We start from the raw sequence: 26,749 nt of genomic DNA on the forward strand, positions 1-26,749 counted from the left end.
TTTGAAATGAATTAGTACGTCTCTTTTTAAACCATCACCCATATTCGGAAGAGTTTAATAAAAAGATAAGAAACATAAACGCATCTTTTGGTCTAGCATCCTTTGATGCGGAAGATGACAAAAAAATAAATAGCCATGCATTTATAGTTTTATTGTTTGCGGACAAGTATATCATAAAATGAATCCCAAAACACGATTTACCAGAAAAAAATACTGAGCAAAGCTTAGTTTCCTGATATTTTTCACTATATTAGTACCTCAAGTTGTTTCAGAGTTATTTAATTTCAAACGGGCCAGTATTAATTTAATGTATTTTAAGTACTTAAATATTCTGTACCAACCTTTCTTTTACCTACTTTTAACTATAGCCTATTTTTATTTATTTATGACCAATTTGCGGCATGAGTAATAATTTCAATAACATAAATGGATACGACTGTCAGGATTTCAAAGGACTTGAAGGCCTCTCAGCAGGATTCTTGTGGTTGGAGACTACCAAGATCCGTAGAGCCAGCTTTGCAATACCAGGACACTGTAGGTTTTCAGCAGATGATGCTCCCTCTAGAGTTATTCCATACCAAGCCTGTGCCTTAAATAGGGAATAATATGTAGATTTTAATGCCATAGAGACACCAAAACCTTTGATCCTCTTTAACACATTAAGTGATCCTATTAAGTTTTTAACACCGATGATCAGAGTTATTGTTCCAGGAGAGTTATTAGTCCAAATGACACCTAGACGTTTTATAATATCAACTCTTTGACAATAAGGAGGTTCTGTTAGATTATCTTCTAGCCGTCCAAAACCAAAATATTTTGTCTTTTCAACATCGAAGATAAGGTAATTTTTTGAACAATCTTTGTTGTGCCATGCTGATTGACATAAATGTCTGAATGTCCAGTTTAATTGCTGCTCATAACTATAACTGTCACAATTGGGCACAGTAGCTGATATTATGATTTAATAGAACTTTCCAGTATTCTCTGTTTCATCAATGTTTTATTTTGACCACCTGCTATCTTTCTGTAAGATAGCTGTCAAATCATATGACAGAAGTACCTTGAAAACCGTGGAGATTTTATTTTGTTGACAGTTAAATTGCGGTCGGAACAGTCAAAAGTTTTACTTCAGCCAAGGAAACCTTGTAATCATGTTTCCTGCATCCAGATTGTAATTTTGTGGTCGAAAAAATCTAATGTGACTCACCACACGGTTGATGAAATGAATAAATCCTATGAACACCAATCAATCCAGAATAATTTTAATTTTAAAGTATATTTATCATTTGAACTTTACTGAACAGCAAGATTATGTAGACTCATAACATCTTATGTCACACAATTACAAATAACAAATTGTTGTTTTAATACATGTTTATTTTCAGGGCGTGGATGACATGGATGATGCTCTTTTTGGATTCAAGACAAAGCAACAAGACAGCCAAGTAATTAAACATTCTTTGTAGATTTCTCCAGTAATATTATTTTGACATAATGTTGCTGATCGTTTCTGAATAATCATAGTGTTAAGTTTAGAATTGTAATTTATATAAATAGTTTAGAACTACTAATAGTCCAAACATCTTGGTTCGATAGAATATGAACAAGTCTACCTTAAGTTATTTTGAATTGTGTGGTGAAATCTGTTTTATATTTCAGTCCATTTGTTGGACGATCCTATTCTTTAAGTTCAAAGACTCATTTTCCTTCTAAACTTTAAATTATGCTATTGGCCAGAGAAACAATGTACCTACAATTTAATGTGAGTTCCGAATTATGGGTATAGTTGTGTTGGGTTATTTTAAATGCTTGCACTGACTAAAAGAGAAAAATACAAGTTTCTTATTAGGTGTTACTATTATAATATTACCTGACCAATATATAGGCAATTTTCTCACTAAGTGGTTTAATTGTTTTTTCTTGATAAATTTAAAATGTTTAACTCACTACAGAAAATTATTCTAAAATAACAAACTAGCTGTATAAATGTTGATTAAGTTTCTTAATAATTTACAAAATATACCCCAATGTTCTTCAATTATTTTTTGGTAATTTAAAAATGTTGCCATGATGAAAATAAGAAAATAAAGGCCAATAAAACATTCTAATTTAACTAGTTGATTCACCAATTGTTGTGAGTGATGTGCTGCCCACTGCTGCGTGACGTAGTAAAAGGTTGGTATACATGCAGGCAACAGCAGCACCAACTCAGCTACTTGAGTTGAGCCTTTGTATTGTTTTTTGTTCTCTTAGGACGAGAAGCTTATAAATTGCATTTTGTCCTGTAAGAACCTTAGCACTGCTTCCGGAGTGACAGGATGAGCAAGGTTAGGGAGTAGGGGCTGCCTCCTATCAAGATCCATGAGGAAGAATTAGGGCACTAATCTCAAAGTCATGTCCCCCAGAAGAAGGGGAGGCCATCTCTGAACCAGCCTCTCCAGTCAAAGCAGGCAGGGGGGGCACACCCTTGTTGAGACTAACAAAATCCTCTGATACTTAGGGAACGAACCCCACCAACTCCAGCAGTCATTTCCCGCAGTAGACTAGACCTATCTAGTAAGTGACACAATGGTTTTTGCTGTGCCCAGTGGTAGGTTTAACTGGAAGGTATAAACCAGCCAGAAGTGAACCCTCCTCCTGGGTTCTTTGTATTGTTAATAAATCTCATTAAATATTATGACCAGTGGATCATTTGCAATAAGCCTTTGAAGAAACATAACCTTGACCACTCTGCTATGTGGGTTTTTTTTGTTAGGCAAAAGGTAAAAGGAACCAACTGTGACCTTAAAGTTACAAAATTCAGAGTCAACACAGTTCTCCAACTGTTCATAACCCAAGAGGATCACTGTGCTGTGGGCAAGGCATCACTTTCAACAGTTGAAGAATAGAGTGTGGACCTAGTTTATTCAGAGGGCACTGAGTCAAATTTTATTTTATTACTGAAGGGATTTTATTCTATTGTTTTCTTTTAATGTAAACATTTGTTTTTATTGTATAAAAAATATTAAATTTTTAATCTTGAATATATTGAAAATACTGGTTAATTAATACACTGAATAATTTTACAGAAATTGAAACCTGCAACTGATGAACCTAAAGTGTCTGAACGACCAAAACCACAAGTAAAAAAGCATTCCAATGGTAATTAATAAGAATTTTCAAATATATTATTTTAAAGAGGTTTAAGGTTGAATTTATTGATTGTATTTATAGACCTATAAAAATCCAAACATGTCACTGTTTTTGTGTGTGTCTATTTTCATTTTATCTAGACCTGTATATATATATAATATATATATAAAAGTTCACTTGGATGGACCACATCGACCACTTGTCTAGAAATATCAGTACAAGCATATATGTCGTCCGAAGAATAAAATGGATTGCAGGACTAGCAGCAGCCAAAACAGCTTATTTTGCATTAGTAGAATTCTATATCTGTTTATGGTCTACTAGTTGACTACTAGGTCTACTAGTCTGGGGAGGAACCTCAACACACAATATCAACCGAATTCTCCTTCTACAGAAGAAGGCTGTCAGAGCATTGGCGAACCTTGAACCACGTCAAACCTGTTGTCAGGTATTCCAAGACCTAGAGATTATGACAGTTGTATCTCTTTACATACAAGAAGTATCCTCTATGTGGACAAACTTGCACCACCAAAAAACAGAGACTTCCACTCCTACCACACTTGTCATAGCTCAAGATATAACTTGCCAGTCCATCGCACCACCCTATCAGAGAAAAAACCATCTTATGCCGGCTGCAGATTTCAAAACCATCTACCTGCATTCATGAAGGACTTCACTGGAGATCGGCTAAGACGAGAATTGAAGACATGGCTAGTGAGAAGACCATTTTACAGCATAAGCGAATTCTTCAAAAACAACGGAGAACCCCTACAATCTGACTAAAGATGAAATGATTTCTGTTTTTTGACAATATTGTAATTCTTGATGAATGTACAATAAAAATATTTTGACTTTTTTGACTTTTGATATAAGACAAATACCATAGACTAATTCATCACGAAATCTCCAAAACTACACATCAGATTTACATGAAACTTTGTACACATGACCGTCCTTCCTATTAGGTGCTTCCTGAGAAACTGAGTTTAAAATGTTGTAGTGCAATCACGCGAAAAATTGTGATATTTGTAATGAGAGTATTTATCACATTCAGAGTTGTTAACACATTAAAGTAAGTTACCATTTGGGTCTCACATGAGTTCTATAGATATGCTTAAGACGAGTTTTTTTCATCTTTAATAATCGGAAGAACTCTCGTGAAAATCTTGACAGTAATCAAGTATCAACTCATCATGAATCCTTCCTAAATATGGGTGCTGAGGCTTAAAACGTGAAATTACTTTAACCTTGGACAATACTTCCTTACTAAGAAGCTACTTCAAACATTTCTCAAACCGATGGCAGAAATTTGCCAAAAACTGTGATACCGTTAACAATTTTCATCACATTGAAGAGTGTCAAGACAAATCAAAATTACTAAAAGATTTTCTTTTGCAGCATGCTTTTTATTCACTAGATGAATTATATTCATTAGGACAGTCAGTATAACTCATAAACATACAATAGTGTTTTAAGATTTGTTTACAATTACAATTATATATCATATGAGGTTTTACAGTATGAAGTAACATAGTAGTAGTTATAATGTACTTGACACTATTTATGGTATATTTATACATACTAAATAAAGACTTTTTTGATTTTATTTGATGGCGTAAAGTGGGAATGAGAATTCCAATTAAATCCTAAATTTACGTTCGTGACACATTTTGTAGGTGAGTTTTGGGGGGGGGGGATCTGGACACCCTGAAATTGTTTGAAAATGGCTCTCCACTGTGAGGCAAAGATATTTAAAGATTTTGGTTGTGTGTTAAAAATTGTTTTGACGCAGTTAGGTCTGCAAAACAGGATGTAGTTTTTTTTCTGCATTTAATTATTACAGTGAGGCCCATGAAAGAGTAGTTGGCGGCGACCAATAGAATGTATAGGCCTGTATGTCAAAATGCAGCCTGGCACGGTGCGTTTTGTTACAGTGGGGAACAAGTTTTGGCAACATCGCTCAGTTCTCGTTGACTGCAAGGACATAGCTAGTGGGGGGGGGTCCAAGGGGCCCCCCAAATTTTTCAATATTTTCAATTACTTTTTTTAGTAAACGATTATTATTATTTTAATAATTCAGTATTACTGACATGTACTGCTGAAAGGTCGTCCTTAACATAGATACGGATCAAGAACTTTTTAAGGAACAAAATGGTGCCTTCCTTTCTGTCCACTTTGGAAAAGTATTGGTTGTCTTGACCTCCGAAAAAGTTTTCCTGCCTACATTCTTGGTTGGCTGCTTCAAGGTCACACGCCAAATAGGCTCCTCTGTAGCAGTCCCGATTCACTCAGCCTAGGGCGGGGTCTATAAATCTTACCAAACAGATCCGAATCTCTGGGGAACCTTTGTTCATTAAGGAAAGAAAAAGGGCGCCACCTTGTTTTCCTCAGTTTGCGGTATTAGGGCCAGAACAAGGAAAAGACCCATTACTGAATTTTGCCGAGATGGGATGTTAAAGACCAACCAACATGAAACAAAAAAAAAATGATAATAGGTATAACCATTAATAATAATTACTAACATGAACTATAAACAAACAAACAAAATCAATTAATAAATACTAAGTTAAGCTATTAACCTTTAAGTAAAATTACGAACAAATGCATTGGCTGTTAAATGAAAGGCGACGTATTATAACGAGCTTGGTTTGTTATCGCCAACAGGAAAACTCAGCGTTCCAACAAGTACAAGACAAATCAAATGCGAGATAATAAATGTCTTAATACTAAACCAGATTAGAAGAATAGAATATAATTAAGTAGTTAATACCTTGGCCGGCCGCTAAAGCTATTGGAATGGTTACACAATAACAAATAAGTCAATAACTACACATACACAACAGATGTAATATATATATAAAGGTAAACCTGAATGACATTAACTAATTATTAAAAAAAACTACGCCTGCGCAAAAGCTCCTTGTAGCCGAAGTCCAGTTACGCACAAATATGTCCTTCACCAACGGCTAACTCTGTACAATAAAGTTCGTAGCGATAATTTCGCAAAGACAGGTTTGTGTTGCCTCAATTATATAAATTACTGGTACCAGTTTATGAGGTAAAATTGAAGTTCTACTTATCGATACACAGTTCATCTGGTGGAACGACCAGCACAGCGGTAGGTAGGTAGCACCGATGCAGCAGGTGGTCCAGGTATGTAGGCAGCAGGTAGGTTAAGTCCACTGGCATATGCACACAGCATTTACAGCGCAAGTGTAAGCGTGAGGTTAAACTCCCGTATGAATCCCTGAGTACATTCCAGGCAATAGAATCTAGGTATTATAATCTAGGATTAAATTTACATTTACATAAAATATTGCATTACAAGTTTTACTTTGCTTGAACAGGAACAAGCAACAAGCCTGTTAAATTAAATTCATCCCGTACAGTAATATTTACATTAAATCTCAGAATTAAGAAAAATCCATAAAAGTAAATTCAGTTTATTAATTACCACTCAAATTTTTATATTACCAATAATTTTTACAGATACATAAAAGCAATAGTTATTTTACATTCCATATTATGCATGTTCATTATACAGTATAGAACATGACTGCATTTCATCTGGTTGGTCAGAAGTGTTTAGTTAGCATTTTAATTAATTTAAAGCAAGTTTCTATAATCAACAGAAATCAATTATTCATGTCATGTGTTAGGAAAGGTTTTCAACAAAAGCAAATTAAAACATCTTACCTCAGCTAAAATCCAGTAAAGAGCAAGGAGGGAGCAGTGTAGGGCAGGGAACAGTCTCATTTAGCTCTCGTGAACGAAAAACTTACATTACCATTGCGATTTCATGAGGAAAGAGGGATAGTTTTGCAAGGCATAACCTCTGTCAGGCAGTAGTACAGTTCAACAGTCAGATTGAGTCAAATACATTGTATGGCCAGCTGGAGCTGCAGCATTGTTCTCTTACTCAGCTGATAAGACAATTTACAAGTTGATCAGGCTTGTACACCAGTGTGAATAATATTTAACTCTCCCTTCTGCCAATCCTTTGCCCGAAAATAAAGATGTTACACCTCCCTAAACTGGACTCTCTGGTGGTCCCTACTGTAGTTATATTTATTGCTGTACTTAGATGTACAGAAAAATATTTTGCATGTTTTTGCACACCTTATTACAGTTTTTTAATTCGTTACAATTGGTCATAAACGGATAAATAAAATCGTAGAGTGTAACAAGCAACACTCAATCAGTGTGTTAAATCCAGTTTCAGATTTCCCTGAGGGAGACTTGTTGGCTGACATATCACTTTCAGACGATGAATTCTATGATTTAGGAAAGAAGCCTCCTTTAGACAGCAAGAGTCGGTGAGTCCAGTTTAAAAAAATATAACACTAAATGTTATTTTATAATATCCTTAATTTTTGTTAAAATATATAATCATTAAACTTTGAGTAAATATTGATTTTTTTTTGTTCAAAATCTGCATAAAATCTCTTTTAATGTGTGCAATACTGACAAAGGTTATTGTAATAGATCAATTATGTTTAATTATGCATTTAAATTCTTTGTTTTGAAGAAAATGTTGAGTTAGTAGTATTAAATATAGGTTGAGTTTTTATTTTAATATGTTATTTTTGTATTTAAAAACCTTCTATGTGGACCAAAGGATAATGATACCTACTAATGTTATCAAGAAAGAAAACCTGACAGACCTTTCAGCTATCAGACCAACTCATTGTGTGAACTCTGCAGATTTTATTACTACTTAAGGATAACCGAGAAAACGATAAAGCCTTTTTGAAAGACATTTATACTTAAAGATACATTTAAAAAAGACATACAGCCTAACTTGAATAATTCAAAAACTTTTAGTTCAGAATTGTATATAACTTAATTCAAAATATTCTTCCTACCTTTTTTATATTTCCATGTAATAATAAATTAGCACAACGGAGTATCGAAGGATCTATCCGAACATAATGAAAGAGTTATTGCACATACGGACAGATTGGCTATTGATCTTATGACTTTGTACGAAGTTTGTAGATTCTTGGTATCGCTCTTTTATCAAGAGTTATCAATATGGATGGACAACAACATGATTTAAAGAAACTCCTGTCAGATCCTTAATAGTAAAATCTGTATAGTTAGAAATGTTTGAAAATTAGAATATTTTTATTGGTTCCTTGATCTTTGAATTATTTAAGTCTCACAGTATCGTAGTTTAATAAAAAAATAAGTAGTGTAATTTGGTTGATTTAACAATTTATAAAGTCATAAAATTTCTCTTTCTTTAACAAGATAAATTTTAATAATACAAATATGACAAAATTGTATAAATGTGAAATAACTTACTAAATATGTCTTTTAACGTTTTTGCAGTGATAAAGTCCAAATTTCAGCACCAGAGGAGGTAAATCAGGACAAGTTAGATAAATCTAAGAGAATTGCCAACCTTTTTGGGCTGGATGACAGTGACGATGTTGCGGCAGACTCTAAGAAAAAAACAGCAGGGAGCGGCAGATTGGCTGGGTATAAAGGAAAGCCCAGTCAAAGCAGCAAGCGTATCTTTGTCAGATAATAATCCGGGGATTCTGAGTAGAAAAAATAGTCTCACAGCCACTACAGGTGGAGTAGGTCAAATTGTGGCTAAAAGTTCAAGAGAAACTAAAAATAATGATTTAACAGATACAAAAACACAATTGGCCAAAGTCATCACTTCTGCAGAAAGTGTTGATGTTAATAAACCCTTTGAAAAACCAAAAGCTGACGTAAAAAGAACTGATTTTCCCAAGGTTAGAGGTGCAAAAACAGTTGAAGTTTATGATTTATTGGGTGATAAAGCTGAATTAAAATCTGCAGAAATTAAAGAAAAGAAAAGTGCGATATTTGATGAGTTGTTTGGAGATCATGATGCATCAAGGAATAGTGTGTGAGGAGGAGAAACTCAGCTGGAAAAATTCTAGAGGAAAAAATGAACAATGAAGCGACTGGTAAGTTTACATTAGATGAAATACACTTACAGAATTGTAGAAAAAAATAAAGATAAACCAAATAGTTCATTCAGAGACTTATCTCTACTATATGAAACACTCAGTTGTATTGCTCTGAAGAAATTGAGTTAGGAAAAAATCTATGAATGTAGACTTTTTATCACATTTCCCATTCACAAGCTTTTTAAAAGTACAATATGCATTCAATTCATCAGATTTTGCGTTTTTATGTACATGATAGCAAATACACATAAAAACACAAAATGTGATAGAATAGAATTCCGTTATTACTGGAGACAATAAAATGTATTGCATTGCAAGTCAACTGATAATTTTGACACGCACATCACAATTTTCCTCATTCAAACTTACAATGTTTGTACATTCTTCTTTTATCTCAATTTTCAAATCACAGCTCCAGCTCCGGTGTCAGTCAGCCGAATGGGTGGTCTCCCATTTACATGCCAGAAACTTGCCGACATTATAAAATACCTGAATAATTGCTAAACAGGGTTTAGGCAAGCTTTTACTGCTTTAAGCGTTCAGGTTTTTTTTTTATAATGTGACAACCTATTAATGAAGTTAAACCCACTTGTGAGGGCAAGTGTTCAAAAAACTACCATTCTGTGTCTTCCAGTTTGGTAGTTTTCTCTGCCCCTTGTCTCATACCTATGAGTGTCTTGGCCACTTGTCAAGGAACATTTATACATACAAAATAATGTGGTTTCCAAGATGTATAGACTGGAGAGTGTCAATAGTTGCAGGGTTTTGAAAGCCTCTTTGTACAACTCTCTGGGTTTTAATTTTGCAATAATTCGAACAGCTTTTTTCTGAAGCCAAAATGCCTTTATGAATTCTGTGTTTGCACATGCTCCCAAAGCACTATTCCGTAAGAGGTGTGGGTAAATGAGACCCTTATACGCTGACATCAGCACTTAAATTGGGCAGTATTTACCTAACAATCTCAAGATATAAATGTTTGAGGATAGCTTGGCACAGACAGTATTGATTTGATCATTCCATGTCAATCTTTGATCCAGGTGTATTTCAAGGAATTTTGTTGAATGGACCTCTTCCAGCATTGCATCTTCCAACATTGTGTCAGGTCCAGACTGTAATTCTGTATGTTGCAAAAGAAAAATTCAATACAGTTGATTTTTCAAAATTTGTTGTGAGATTGATGGAGTTTAAATTGTGAAGATCAACTAAAGATTGAAGTTCCAAATTTCATTGTAATTTTCAGCTGAAACAGATAGTTGTATCATCAACATACTGCATGAGTCGTCCATGCATTAATGATGTCCCTATGTCATTAACTTAAATCAAAAAGAGGATTGGACTGAGAATGGATCCCTGAGGGACTCCATAGCTCAGATTTATTGCATTGAAATTTGAACGTCTTGTGTTCTGTGTCTGAGAAATGATCTTAGCCATTTGTGAGGAACTCCTTGAATGCCAAATGATTCCAGCTTTGTCAAGCAGTATATTATAGTCAACAAAGTCAAAGCTTTTTATAAGTTGAGAAACACACTTTGATAAAAGTATGTAGAAAGTGTACAAATATACACTTATATTTTCCCTTAGCTATCAAATTATGTAACTTACATACAGTTAACAGAGTATATTTGTAAAGTAATGAATTGGAGATTTAGAAAACTTTGGCTAGTAGACAGGTAGTTGAGAAATTTACACAATGATAGTGATAATCTACATTATTTTCTATAATAAACGGCTTCACTTGGTGTAGACAACAGCGTGGAGAAACCAGGGCAGTACACTCCATCGTCAGGGGTGGCTCGAAAGACCTGGACTGGGCAGACGCAGGGAAACCACCACACCCCCTGCTTCTCTGCTGTGAGTCAGTATTTTTAACCTTCTAATATCACCTGGATTTAATTACAGTGATTATTATCTTTATATATAGATAAATATATGATTTTCTATATTAGTATGGTTGACTGTGTGGTAATTATTTTCTAAATTATTGAATTCTACGATTTAATTGATTATGAGGATTTAAAATGTTCATGGTGTGCTTTTAGATTTCAAGCTACGAGTTAATTGATTATGAGGATTTAAAATGTTTATGGTGTGCTTTTAGATTTCAAGAAGACTGGTTGCTGTCTTCAAATCAGCAGGAAACCAAAAAAGAGATTCCTCCAGTTTCTAAAAGTGAAGTGAAACCACCACCAGCAGAAGGTAAACAAAGGTTTTAACGGTACGATGTTACATTACATTTATGTTGTAACAATAATCTGTATATTTTTTACTCACTCAGAAAACACTTTATATTGATTTTTTTGCAGAGAGTCTACCTACGTGGCTAGGAGGCTCTGGCATATTACCAGAAGCCAAACCAGTAATAAAACCACAGTCTAGTGCAGAGCAGGAAATCCCTAAGGAGGAAAACAGGTTTGTCAGATAAACAAATTTCTGATAAGCAAGGCCCTGTACTTGCTGCTCCACTGGAACCTGTAAAACAACATAAACACTCACCAGGTAACTAGTTTACTACATTATGGATTAATAAAGATTTCCATTTTGTGAATTTTTTCTTAACTAAAGCGACTTTGGTTTCATAGAGGATCAGACCACACAGTCTGTTGGAGAGACGATGATTCGTAATTCAGAGCAGAGTCAGCAGATGGCACTAGCTCTGCAGCGGACAGAGGCACAGCTGTTGGCTGCTGTAGAGTTGCAGACGGCGCAGAGCGACCTGGCAGCTGTGTGTGCACGACAACGTCGTCTGCTGGACAATCAGGAGCGCCAACTTGCACAACTGGTGGCCCGGCAGACGGAGAGGCAGGGGCTGATGGAGAGTCAGCTACAGAAGCAGCAGGACAGGATACAGCAGCTGTTAGAGGTAATCAGTTCAAATCTTAAACCTGTTTTCCTAAAAAGTATTTTGACTTTTTTAAGCCTATATCCGACCCGACTCTGTGTTTATGTTGCTAAATGCACCCACCATTTTGGTACCGTTTGTACCTAAGAATAATGAATAAGTCTGAAAGTTTTTTCACTTTCAGACATACAAAAAAATAAAATTAACTTTCTGACGAGTGTCCACAGCTTTAATAAATGATAAACTATACCCAAGTGCGTATTAGACCAGAAACAGAGCACTTATTTATACACATAAAATAGATCTATTGTTGCCAGATATGACAATCATACAGAACTAGGATTTACATAGTGGCACTAACAGGACACCTGATAAACTCCAGAAACCTTTACTCAGTGGTACAGTATGTTAGTAAGAAAATTCATTCGAACCAGAAGTGCTCCTACATGAATAAAACCTGAAGTAACAGCCTGTTACAATTTTGCAATTTCGCTTAATCTCTCATCCTCTTAATGATAAACACTGAACTAATATATACCTGATATATGCTTACTGCTAATGGAAAATACATAGGGCTCTATCATATTACATCACCTTAAGTGAATTCACTAAGAAAGCTACGGACTTTGATTTTGAAAATTGCATTGCAAAGCCACGGGTAACTGCTAGTTTATTCATGTAAAGATATTCAAGACTAAGAAGAGGAAAACCCCGCTTAAACAAAATATTACTGCACTACAAAGATGCACAGATCCAACATGTGATACACACCATAACTGATAATGTAGAAAAAAAAACTGGTTCCAGGAACCAGGAAATTCTATGTTCGTTGTTTTTAACTTTATTGCATGCGCTTAATAGTTGTTTAAGTTGTAACAGTGTTTTAATGTTCAAATTCGAATAATAGAGTAAATACCAGTTTTTTAAAAGGTGTGCTTTAATTTTTGAAACTTACGAAAAAGCCAATTTGTGTTATCCTAAATTTAGAAATATTTTTTGCCATTAAGAAAATGGTATAACAATATTAATTTGGAAAAGGTATAAATATTTTCCTATATTTTTAAAAAGGCTTACTGAATACTGATAATAGAATAACCACTTTGAATTTCGAACACAGTATGTGCTTTAGGGTTTACAATAAAATACTCATTTAGCAGTTTTATTTATTGATTCTGAATAATTGATTTTCAGGTACTTTCAAGTAATACGTTACCTACAACATTGGATGTTGAAGCTCATAGTCAAGCTTCGAAAGGTGTGGAGGTAAATGAAGATAAGGAACGGAATAAAGAAGTTGTAAATGACCTTGAGGTACAAATAGTATACTATAATGTGTGTGTAGAATCTTAAAACGCTGTTTTGTCAGACTACCTGGTTTTATTTTAGTTGTTTTAAAGTTATATAAATTGTCAACAAGCAAATAAAAGAAGTATAAAAGTCGATTCATGTTTGTGATTTGCATAAAAGTTGTATTTGTTAAACAATATTTTTAAACATTTCTCTCTATTTAAACAATAATTCCATGTACCTATAATCATTGAGCTATCTAGTATCTGTCACTTATAATGCTTTAATCATCATTCAATAAGCCTGTTTATTGCCAAAAACCATTACATATACAGGCAAACACTCGTCAGTCAATCTATCAATTTCTTTATTTGTCATTTCATAGAGAAATACAAAGGCATCAAAACAGTTTACAGAATGTAAAATTACAATGTTGTTAACATCAGAAAGTTACATAGTACAATAAAATTGGTTACCTTTTTATATAATGAAATCAATTGCTATTGTAGTAGAACTCAGCTAGGCTGTAGTAGGGTTGTTCTGTCTGTATTTACTGAGCTCTCTTCAGATCCTGTCCTCTCATTCTTCTCAGTTGTTCTGGGAGATAATTATATAGTCTGCAGCCAATGTTGAGTACAGGATGAGGCGATGATGAGTTGTAGTGAAGGATGAAGTATGTCTGGAGTGATACCTGTGGATTTTGTTATTATGTGGTGTATTTTTATTGTAAGGTTAGGTTCCCATAAAATCTAACCTCAGGCAATTTAAATAGTATTTATTTAAATAATAACACAGTGTTAACTGGAGAAGTCAAATCATCTTCACTTACATAAACTCCAAGTAATGGCATCATAAAATACAATACTAAAAAAGCTTTAACTTTGGTTGTTTTGGTTCTTCCGTTCATAAAACTCATTCAGTGAGTAGAATAATGATTGGTTCTGTTGCCAATCTTGATGCTGTATCCAAAGTGTTTCTTGTCCGTCTTATTCAACTCCTCTGATAATACACTCCAAGTCTTAGAGCCAGCGTAGCTTTGACTATTCTCAGTTGAAGTATGCTTATGCAAGGTGCTTGCATATCTTGTGTTATAGTGGTGTAGCCGTGCATAATTCTCTGCCATTTTCCGGTGCTTTAATGCTTCACTGTCGCTAGGATGTGTAGGTTTTACCACCATTAGTCTTTTAAATTGCTTTAAGTTATTCCTGCAAAATTCCTTGAATTTGGAATTACTCAGTATTTTGATGGCCTTTTTCTGTAGTATGAGTATACGTCGCATATTTCCGTTGTGGTGCCACCCCATACAGCAATACTATAATGAAAGCGTGTTTTGAATAGTGTTTGGCAATTTTTGTTGTACATGTGTATCTTATGCCTTTTATCCACCGCATTAAATGTTCCAAATTTTATACACACTGAAAGGATCTTGAAAGCTATAAGAGATACAGTAAAGATTAAATGGACAAATTTGTGCGTGATAAAAAGAGTATAAAATGAATGTGGTCAAGTTGAGTAATCAAACACAGCAACATTAAGATTAATTTCTTGGAGTCATCAGAAAGCTTGAATAAACATTTAATCTCAATTATATTTTATTCAGAAAAATTTTAATTAATGTTGTCATCCTCTCTCCGTGCTTTAGTATCTAAAAATCGTAATGAATAAAAATTAGGTTTTATATTCAACTGTTAAACAATCCTATCCTAACTAGATAAAACAGAGACATTTTAGGTTTATGTCCACACAAGGGTTGTGCCTATCAAGTTGTCTATCAAATTATGTTTTACTTGACACTATTCTTGTACATGATGTGCATTCCACGAATAAAGACTTTTTGAACCTTGAAATGTAGCCTAGACATTACATGAGTGTGTTACCCAGTGATAATACAAATAATGATATATCAGTAGTTCAAGGTTTTGTGTAGTTTGAGGTGGTTTGGATAAAATAACCTGAGAATCATACAAATTAGGTAGAGACTTTACACCATACAAATTATTATACTATATCCTCACACTATCTTCGGTAGTCATTGCATTTTGAACAATTTCTGCCATGTTAGTTAGATAGTACGTTGTTTATATTTTCAATATTCCCATTGTATTTCTGAGTAATTAGAGGTATATCAGCTGATATTTGGTTAAATTTGTAAAATTTCTACTTTTTCTAGATATTTTTAAACTATCTCAATTTTACTGTATCATCCAGTCGTACTTTTACATATATATTTTGATGTGGTTTTGTATGCAAAAGCCTGTGGTAAGTGATGAGCAAAATCTCTTGTACCTGTTTAAAGCTTATTTGACTACTTATTATATGTATAGGTTGAAGTCCGGAAAGTAACCCTAGATAATGAAGAACTGCAACAGAAGATAAAATTGATGGAAAAATATCACAAGATGGAATTTGAATCTTTGGAAGTCCAGCACAGGTTACAACTCTTTAGTATTTTTAATTCAAACACCAAAATACGCCCTTTTTAAAAATCATTATAAGTTTTACATTTATTATTAGTTAAATATAATTGTTGCCTCAGCACTTTGTTTTGTTAGATATAGATCACATACTTGTACTTTTATTTAATCTTTATTTACAAATTATTTTCCCCCTTCTTTCAGGAGAGAAATCGAGTCATGGGAAGATCGTCTTACCAAGCAGAAAGAGCTATCAGATCAACTAAGAGATGAATTCAAAGAAAGGATTGCTCGACTTAAGGTACTTAATGCTATATTCTTTTTCCTTCTTAACCCTATTTTGTTGGTTGGCAAAGATTAAGCCTGTGTGGGGAACTATTGACACATTGAGTGCTTCTGGGTCCGTTCAGAGTCACCCCAAACTACTTTGGTTGATCCCATCTCTGGTCAGAGCCACCTTGAACTTCTTCAGGTGCTCTTGACTCTGTTTAGAGCCATCTTGAACTACTTCGAGTGTTCTTGGATCCAATTAATGCCATCTTGAACCACTTCAGGTGCTGCCAGCTCCAATTAGAGCCGTTCCAAACTACTTTGGATGTTCCTAGCTCCAATTAGAGCCACCCCAAGGTACTTCGGGTGCTCCCGAATCCATTCAGAGCCACCTAACTATAGTTACCAAATACGGTCTATCAATTGTGTAGTAGAACATTTGTCTTCATGTAGTGTGACGTTTTTGACTTGTCCATGTGTTGTTGGACTTGGGAACTAAATAAAAACATTTTTCGTTTCTGTGAAGTGTATTTTGTTAAGTGAAGTATTCAGAGCTAAATAAGTGTTGTAGCCAAGTAGGGTAATGGATGTTGAACTGCTTGGCTTGTTCTTTGACCATGAATTGGAATCTAGTGATTTGAAATTATATCACTTGTATTACAAGCATAGGATATCTGTGTAATATATCATTTGTGTTCAGAGTATGTCAAGCATACGATTTTTTCTAGTGTAATAACTAAGAATATCCTGTCCATTTGTAAAATTGATAGAGATGTTTTAACATTTATAAGACAACCATATATATACATGCTTGGAACGGTTTTAGAAATGAACCCTATATTTTACAGCTTACTTTGAATTGAGTTATTAGTTTTTTTAAATGGTGAAGCTTTTGTAAGATATTTATAAATTACATTTATATTTTCAAATTTGATTAGTGTTATCGTAGTTTGAAATCAGATGTCAGTTTACATTGTTTTCATCAGCTTTTCAAGGGAATCGTGTTTATTGTTGTGTGAGACAAGTGGGTATTATACAGTCTAAAATTCGTATTATACATTTCCTTATATGTGCATAATTTATTCTTCAATAAAAAGGTAAATAAAAAACACTTTATTTATTTTTAGGCCTCTTCATTTTGGTATAATCTAAAAAAATAAACCTGAAAGGTCTGGAAAGGTGAGGAAACTTCTGTTCTGAATTTTGATAGATACCCTCCTTACAAACAACTTCCTTAAAGACATGAGACATAAGATTTGCATTTTTGACAAATATTTATTTTTCAGTAATCATTAAAGATAACTTCAGAAAAGTTGTAGAATAAATGAGATAAAAAAAACCTAATGTAAATATCATGGCAACAGCTTGTGGAGCTGTGTGCAATGATGTATGCTAAGGTTGTAAAAGAAGCCACTATATAAAGAAATACATGGGCCTAAAAACATTGTAATTAAACATGAATAGACAATATTCTTTATTTACATATTCATAGAGAATAGTAACAGCGTCCTTAAAACTAACAATATTAAAATTTGTATACAATAAATTGGTCTTGTTTTTTCCATCAAAATTCTCTTTCTAGATATTCTTCAATGGTGTAGTAGGGATTTTCTAGTAGCCACTTCTTTACTTCACTCTTGAAAGCCTTTGTGTTACTCTTCTTCAGATCTTCTGGTAAATAGTTCCACAGCTTCATACCCATGTATGACGGCTTCTCCTCAAACAAGGCAATTCGATGCACAGGAAGATGAAAGTTTTCTGCCCTTCGAGTGTTGTAATGATGGATGTCACGACCTCTTGGTAGTCCATTATTGTGAACAAAGGTAACTGCCTCCAGAATATAGAGAGCCGTGACCGTCAATATTGATAAGTTGACAAAGAATGGACGACAACTGTCTCTCTGTTGTAAGCCAGTCAGTGCTCCTACTGCCTTTTTCTGGATTACTAAGATGCGATGTAGGTTGCCTATTGAAGAGTTTCCCCATAATAAGATACCATAACGGAGATGAGATTCTAAAAGAGAGCATGATATGCTATTTTAGCCGTGGCAGTGTCTGTAATTTTTGTTACATGAAATAACTTCCAGAGATGGTTTTATAACCACCACCTCATGTGCAATACAAAATTTTTTTTTCATGTTAGTGTTGAACTTCACAAAATTGTGTTTGTTGTGAAGAGATGATAATTGATTTACTTTCAAAGACAAAACCACTATCTTAATTTGGGGTACAAGGAAATAGGAATTAGGAAAATAGGAAATTAGAGGACATTACAAATCAAATTTCCTATGTTCGTCTAAGACCAGAGATTGATTTGAAAATGATTTAAAACAATATAAAATCCATATGTCTGTCATTACATAAAAGAGAATGTATAATAAAGTTCATTAAATTTTATTCATTACTGCTACAAAAAACTACATAGCGCAGAATGTAAGTTCTAGTTGAACAGAAATTAGTTTGTAATATTATGTTTAAACTGACAATAGTTTGATGTACACTTTCATAGGAACTTCAATGGTTTGAATGAATCCATTACCTTTTGTTAAATAAAGTTCAATCTGTAGGAGAACGAAGCAGAGCTGATTAATGAGCACAACCAGAGGGTGCGGAGACTGAGAGAGGAGCAAGCTGAGGACATGAGACAGCTGATGCAATTCCACAAGATGTCCTTAGAGCAGTTCACATTATTCGGGCAGCTGGTGACTACCTCCTCAAGGTAATGTTTATCATTTGTAATATAGAATTAGGGACTGAGCTTGTGTGGCTCTTGAAATAACGGGATAAACTTTGATTCCTCTTAACCCTTTGCAATCAGCATTAAACTTTTTTGTTTGTCCTCTCAGATTGCTAGGCCACTAAAATGGCCATGGCTGTTCTCTGCATCAGGTCAGCGACTTATGACAATATCCTGTCCTTCAGCTCATCGGCAGACAGAAAGTGCTGCAATCTCTCAGCCAAATAAGTAACTAAATTAATATTTCCCTATTTGCAGCATATACCATAGTAAAAATCGTTCAGAATTGTTTGTTGTCCAAGTATCAGTGTTACTGTAGCATTTAAGTCCGAGACAAAGTGATTACATGGTGACGCATAACACAGCCGGGCACTGTGGGTGTCAGTGAACTGAGAGTACAACCACCTGAGACTTCATTCAAGCCAAACGAGAGAATAGTTATGGCTACATTAGTGGCCTCCTGATCACAAAGGGTTAAAATATGCTTCAAGAATTCAATCTTAGGTATATTGTTAAAGTTGTGATAATAATGGTCGGTTTTTAAATACCAAACCCAAAGGTTTTGAAATGAAGTTTGATTTAATAAATAAAAGCAAAAGCAAATATGAGAAAATAAAATTATCTAGTTTTGTTGGCAAATGCTGATCCACGTCAGTGGATGCATTCATTACCTGTAAATGGCATCTGACTTTCATTAAGAATCATTTTTAAGTTCTCTAATATACTTAATTAGTACTTATGTAATCAGATTTTTTTACTCAACTTACGTGTATATTTGTTGAAACATCACTACACTAAACTACAGGTTAGTATCTTGACAACAATTTTGGTTATAATAAAACACCTGTTATCCAGTGTTTTAAACACAACGTTGAAGAACGCAAATTACATATTGACAGGTTGTACAACAAACAGTATGTAAGATTCGACTCTTAACATTTGCTCAGTGTTGCCATCTGTAGATAAAACTATCATGAAAAGATAACCCTAATCAAGACAAAAACTTAAAAACCTGCTAACAAATCTTTGCCCTTCTCCTGTTTGAATTACCATTATGCGCCTCGTGTGCAAGGTTAAATTGATTGGGCCGCTTCGTCGTGGAGGAACATGCTCATGGTTTTACTATTTTAACAACTCTATCCGTACAAAACTACTGTATGTTATATATCGTTGTAAATTTTATTAAATTCCCTATAATATGGTGGCATTTGAAAAATTATTAAGCCTATAAGGTAAACTAAATCTAAATGAATACTCATTTATACAAGAAAATTATATTATCAAATTAAAATACAATTACAATGAACTGAAAATGAAATGTCTTGTACAAATAACTGCAAAAAAATAACATGTCGGTAAAACATTAGCTGCTGCAGGGAGTTACAAACAAGTCTAGTAATTCTATAAAATATCAAGAGGAGCTGGAAGGAATTTTTATGAAAAACAGCTAAGTCATTGTCAATGAAGAAATAAATAAAACTTTTCATATATTACTAGCTGTTTCCTGTGGCTTCACACGCTTTTGTAAGCTTTGCCTGTGTATGAGCACTACAACTGGTTCAAGTGAATTATATTTCCAACGCCGATGTAGAGTTTACCTTGTTGCCATGATCAAGAAAATCTGTCAAAAGTGTATGTTTATAGCCATTGTACCCGTACATGTACTTTATTATAAAGTGGACTAACACTCAAGCTTTGAGTTCAACCAGAAAATTTATTTTAAAGACAAATATACATCAAAACTTAGTGCCTTCAAATAGTGTTTGGCTATTTAATATACATAACTGTCTCGCAATTGCAGTTTATAATGTGCAGGCGCTTTGATAACTATATTTTTGCAGCATTGCCTTGTGGTGAGTTACATCAATGGGCATAGCATATAAACCTTCTCCGAGGAAAAATACACATATATACAAATGTTCTTAATGATCGTTCAAATAGTTTCTGAGTCTATAAAGGACATACATACAAAAATTGTATTTCTATATATATTTAGATTACTAGATAGCATCTTTAGGCATAAAAACATGCAATGAATAAGGACAATGGTACTGTCAATAGATATTTCCATTAGCAGTTCCAAAACTAGGCGTATGATGGCAGCACAAAGCAGAGAACAACGATAAAGCAGTTGATGGTGATCTGTGGCGATTGCCTGGGAGATCTTGGAATCAAAATTATTTTCTCTCACCTTCCCCTACACAGTTATATCTATGATATGGTGTAGATTCGGTTTTGTCAAATAGCTTCTACAGAGATATATCTTTTTGAAGGTTTAATGTATTATAACTGTTTTAGCTGACTGACTGTTTTATATACATATACTTTGTTGTTATCTTTATATAATTAATTTAATGGTATTTTAATGGCAAATTTGTGTTTTTTATTTGACAGTATTCTTATTATGAAAGTAATATTACTTGACACTATTCTTGTACATGATATGTATTTCACAAATAAAGACTTTTTGAATCTTGAATCTTAGCCTTTAGCATTATTTTTATAGTTAGCCTGGAATCCTGCTAAAGTGCTTAGGGCAATAATGCATAAAACAATATTGTGGATTCATACATAACTTTTATTTTTACACTAAAACTGACACAACTTTACTTGTGATAAAATAAGTATTTCATTTTTTAAGTAAACATATTTTTTCATAAATTTGGACGTATAAAAAAATTAAAAAATATTATATTTTTTAGGTAAATTTAACATATTTTTACATTAACATATTTTAGTTTTCACAGCTTTTACAAATTGTTACCATGTGTAAAAAGTTCATGTTTCACCATCACCAATATGCTTTTATTTCATTTAATTAATATGCCTAGATTCAAAAATTTATCTCAAATTACCCATCTCGTACTTTTATAATATAGTAATGTTGTGGTAACTAGCTAGCAGTGCCATCTGATGTGTACTGCCAACAATACTGAAATATTCCTGTTTCCTATTTCTTCAACAACAGAATTTTCCATAAATAAACTGAAGAAGACTGTGTTAACAACTTTTCTGATTATTGTCTCAATAACATATTTCCTCATAATAAGTGTTTTGGACAATATAGTTGAAATTTACCACTGACAAATATTGCCTACTAATTTTTAGAACGATTTAGAAAATTTAAACAATGATTTTACTACTTTTTAGAGAAGAACACAAACCACCTGTCCAAACTTGGAAGCCTCTAGAAGCTAATCAGATATCTGAGAAAGAAGAGGATCTCCATAGGAAAGAAAAGATATTGAATGGTGAGTGATCGTCTTAAGTAAAATGATCATCACTTTTAAGTTGACTCTTCCACACAAACTTGGATGCTGAAGAAATCTTCCACCTTACCTGGTGCATGCAGCATGTGTTGTGTCGTGCTCTAGGTTCAGTCCAGTCTGGACCTCATGATTTTGCTGCATCAGTCAGGTATATGCTAATTTTTGTTTTTTTTTTTTTTTAGTGTGTGGCAACTTCATTGCAAGTTGAAACACTTTTTAGTTTTTGCATATTTTGTGTATGTTTAACCTTACATCTTGAGGATTTATAACACCTGAAGAATAGGATAGATTACAATCTTTGAAAATTTAGTGTTCTATTTTTATAATATATAACAACAGCAAATGTAAATTTTAATTTTCACACAAAACCAAGTTACCTACCTCACTGTATACAAAAAGTGAAATGATTTAAAACTTTATCTTCAAAATTATCAGTAAATAGAGAGAGAGAGAGAGACCTTTAAAATGAGGTAAGGTTCAACCTACTCGTACATTCACATTTGAAAAAATTACCACTAGCCGTCCCTCCCTCTTTTCCTTTCCCAAAAAGTACCATTTTTTTAGTATTTTTGTCTGTTAAAATATGATTGTTATTAGAGCGAAGAAGTTAGGTTTCTCAGTTCAGCCGCTATACATCGCGGACGGGAATTCTACCTCACCCTGTATACAGGGTGTAACAAAAAGGTTGGGCTGGATATGTATTTTAAAATTCTGAATGTAATTCTAAGCTAAAAATGAAGAATAACTTTTTTTCCAATCTCTACTTTGTTTAGCCCCCAGCTACCATTTTGTATGTTCTATTAACAAATTATTATTTCTAAAAATAGTAAACCTAAGAGACCAAATTTGGCACATAGTTTTTAATAGGTAAGAGGAAAAAATGTATTATTTCTTTAATATGAACAAAATGGTGAACATTTGGTGAACTATTCCTGTGTGTTGTGTTGCAGCACTCCAGGAGAAGTTGGAGAAACAGAGAGACTCGTCTGAAAAAGAGTTAGAAGAAATGGAAGCAAAATTGCAAGATGAAAAAATAAAGAACGAAGAAATATCAAAACAGCTAAAACATGAAACAAACTCAGCTCAAGTACAAACAGCAACAGCTAAATCAGGAAAAAAAGTTTATGGAGGAACAGTATTACGTTAAGAGGAAAAGCCTCGAGGTAAAGTTTCAATCATTATTTTGGAATTCAGTTACATAATATTGATTTGTTTGAAAAAATTAAGTTTAGCACTAAAAACCGCAATGATCCATCATATTCAAGATGAACAGAAAACATATCAACATATTATTTTGGTTGTTTTTCTTGCATTTTATAGATTGTCTTGTTTAAAATATTACATTTTTTATAATTAGCCTTCAACAAGAGTGTGCACAGTGAGAGGAAGATAACATACGAATAAATGTCTTTTGATGTGCAATTTTCATGAGTCACAGACTGTTGCCAGTCATTCACAGTTGCCTTTGACTAGTCATATACTATTGCATCAACTGTGTACAATACGATGCCTGTGTCTTTATCCAATAGTACACTAGGGACTTGATTATGTGGAATGCAGCTACCCAATGTTCTAAACTATCCAAAGTTCTGAATTATCCAAAGTTATAAACTATCCACAGTACATTATAAGACATCTTATTTTGAATTTGATTAAAGAAAATATATTTGTTTTTAATTTTTTGTGCTCAAGATATCTGTAATTACTTTTGATTTGTCATGTATAGGAGATGCAAGAGAAGGTGATGTCTGAACAGACCCAGCTGGCAACAGACAAGTTGTCGTTGGCCGAAGAGAGAGCAAAACTGGATGCACTAGCCAAACTACAAGGAGTTAGCGGCACTGCATCTTTTGATATGTTACAGGTACTGAATTGTGCTATATCTGGTCCTCAACCTACTTTTGTGAGACCACACGGACAGCTTCCAATTTTAATTAAACGATTCTTAGCAACTCTTACAAATTAATGACTTTGTAACACTGATCTCTACTAGATTTCAATACCAATAACTTCCAATTTAACTATTTATAGACATGCAACAATTTCATTTCTCCTAGGACAAGAAGCTTATAAATTACAGTTAGTCCTATAAGAACCTTAGCGCTGCTTCTGGAGTGATAGGAAACTCAGGATGGGTAAGGTTGGGGGGTAGGAGCCGCCTCCTATCGAGATCCATGAGGAAGAATTAGGGCACTAATCTCAAAGTCATGTCTCCCCAGAAGGCTCAGAACCAGCCTCTCCAGTCAAAGTAGGCAGGGGGTGGCACACCCTTGTTGAGACTAGCAAGAACCTCTGAGGTTAGGGAACAAACCCCACCAACTCCAACAGTCATCTTCCGCAGCAGACTAGACCTATAAAATTGCCCTTGAACCCCAGAATGTCGTCATTTGCGGTTAGTGATGTGCTGCTTCTGGACATCCATAAGGTTGCCCAGATTTAAGTGACACATCGGTTTTTGCTATGCCCAGTGGTAGGTTCAACTGGAAGGTATAAACCAGCCAGAAGTGATCCCTGCTGGGTAAGACATGCAGCAATGTTCACTTTTCAATTAAGCTGGTTTTCTTATCTTCTTGGTATCGGGAGCTACTTAGTTGAAAATATTGTGATTTTACTCAACCTGGAGTGCAGAAACACTCATGGGCACTGCAGTAATTAACATGGCTGTATCGTTGATCCAAGTATCGATCCAGAATGTTGTTTGGAATTTTTTAAATATCTGTAATATTGTGTATCAATTAGCTTTAATCAAGTCTAATTGCATAGCAAGAAATTGATAAAAAGGAAATTTAAATGTTTATAAATTATAATCTTTGATCCTAGGCTTCCTTTTATCCTCCTCAACATCCTTTTGATTCTATTTACAACAATTACTACCTCAATGTGTTGCAGGCCAAGGCAGAAGTGCATGGAGCTCTTGAAGCTGCCCGAACAGCCGAAGCGGAAGCTGTGGAGGAGAGGCGGAGACTAAGGGAGAGGGAACGTTTCGCTGGAGACTCAGCGGTGGAAACTACGTGAGATCGAAGAGGACTTAGCTGCAAAATCTGATTACTTTGATCGTGTTGTGCAGGTAACTCACCAAAAAGTGTTGTGTAGTACATTTTGTTAGAAATGTACCAATTGTAATTCTGTGGTTCAAACATACAAGAGAGTTACGTATGACCAAATCAGATTTTAAAATTATATAAAAAAAGTTATTTTGTAATCTTAAACTTCCAAATTTTACATAGTATAATTCCAAGTTCACTATTTATTTATTTTACACACTACACCACAAAGGACAAATTAATATTCAAATTACGTATGTCTAACTGTTATTAAAAATAAACAAATTTACTCGTTGTAATTAGTGTCTGACTATGATAGCCTTGCTATTGGAAGACCTCTCGAAATAAAAATTTTCATAATATTGGTCGTTGTGATTTTGTAATATAGTGATTGAAATAAATAAACCCAACAATGCTCCTTCCTCAACATATATAATATGTCATGTTTTCTGTTATCTTCCAAGGCAGCACAGGCTAGTCAACAAGATAGCCAGAAGGCTCTGGAAGAGGCAAAGGAGATGGAGCAAAGAGCAAATGAGAAACTCCAAGAGGTGGAGAGAAGAAGGAAAGAAGTTCTGGAGAAAGAGCAGAGCTTGATACGAGTAAGTGATAGAGGTTGCACCAATGAGGATATCATCTTAAGATTTCTTTTATGCGATTTTTGCTGTGGCAAAGATAGGTGAACTAGTATACAGTCACTTAGACTCCTGGAATCTGAAGTCATGTTTATATGAAGAGATCCAAAGAAAGTCGATGACAAAAACGTGTCCCTGATGTCAAAACGATGTCAATGTTTCATTTTGAGCTTCTTCATTGTCAACTTACTTTTGATCTCTTCAGACAAATATGACTCCAGATTCCAGGAGTCAAGTCTGAGACAGCGTCTGGTATCTGACGCTGCAATAAAAGGAAAGTGAACTAGAACTAAACTCGGAATTCAATCATGTTTTGTATACAATTATAGACTTGAATCTTGCTTAGCGACCTTAAAATACCAAATTCATTAAAACTGGAATGAAAAAAAAACTGTAGTACCATTTCAATTTTGATTACAGTTGAAACTGGATATTACCAAGGAAGAAATGCGACTAGATAAGAAAAGACAACAGTTGGAGCTTGTCCTTCCTAAGCTGTCATTTGATGAAGCTCTAACTCTGCAGCCAATAAAGGTATACAATTATACACTAAACAAATGTTTGTATTATTTATAATATTCATAAAAAGTTTTATTTAGGTCAACATATACAGTCATTAACCATAAGCACTCGAAGGGCAGGGCCAGCCCGCCGAGGTTCTTGCAAGATGGGATCGACCCACCTATTGTGAAGCTGCCGTTTAATGTGTCATAGACCGAATATTTCACTGGAAACCGAATATAATCTTAACGTATACTTCAATACATGATACAATTGAAATAATCGACTTTGAGACAACTGATTGCTTGTAGTGCAATTTTTACTATCAATATCTTACTAAGGTAATCACGTTTTTAGACTTTGTACATTTATTTGAAATTTTTTATTGTACAAGCTTTTTTCTATCATACAGGAATTGAAATGATATTTATATGCATCCACAGAATAATGTGGTATCTTGAAACATGTAAAAAACATACATTTGAGGCATTTTCTGTTACTTTTTAATAAAAAACTAAAAAAAGTGTTTTACAACTTCACATTTTAAAATTTATTTTTGGTTTTTTGGAGTGGGAGGGGGAGTCACATGATCAGCCATACGACAGCCTTATTGCGTTCGTTCTTTGGCTCTGCCAATACAAATCGGATTTATTTTCTAGCCACACCTTGTTTGG

The 26,749-nt window shown here is 34.0% G+C and overlaps 1 protein-coding gene and 1 long non-coding RNA gene across 2 annotated transcripts; both read left to right on the forward strand.

Annotated features, from left to right (window-relative positions):
* The first annotated feature begins 3,093 nt into the window (after positions 1-3,093).
* LOC124371239 lies at positions 3,094-9,010 on the forward strand. The gene is made up of 3 exons (XR_006923232.1): positions 3,094-3,141; positions 7,349-7,448; positions 8,467-9,010. It is a non-coding gene; the product is annotated as an uncharacterized LOC124371239 (long non-coding RNA).
* A 2,423-nt stretch (positions 9,011-11,433) lies between these two features.
* Positions 11,434-24,863, forward strand: LOC124371242 (unconventional myosin-XVIIIa-like). Its single transcript, XM_046829579.1, has 11 exons — positions 11,434-11,576; positions 11,660-11,940; positions 13,111-13,230; positions 15,531-15,637; positions 15,825-15,921; positions 18,457-18,608; positions 21,777-21,877; positions 22,846-22,982; positions 23,622-23,759; positions 24,115-24,143; positions 24,785-24,863. The coding sequence occupies exons 2-11, from the start codon at positions 11,692-11,694 to the stop codon at positions 24,861-24,863; spliced, it is 1,209 nt and encodes a 402-aa protein (XP_046685535.1). The 5' UTR covers positions 11,434-11,576; positions 11,660-11,691.
* The last annotated feature ends 1,886 nt before the right edge of the window (positions 24,864-26,749 follow it).

Source organism: Homalodisca vitripennis, unplaced genomic scaffold (assembly GCF_021130785.1).
Source record: "Homalodisca vitripennis isolate AUS2020 unplaced genomic scaffold, UT_GWSS_2.1 ScUCBcl_1151;HRSCAF=4421, whole genome shotgun sequence".
In the NCBI taxonomy this organism is placed as follows: Eukaryota; Metazoa; Arthropoda; class Insecta; order Hemiptera; family Cicadellidae; genus Homalodisca; species Homalodisca vitripennis.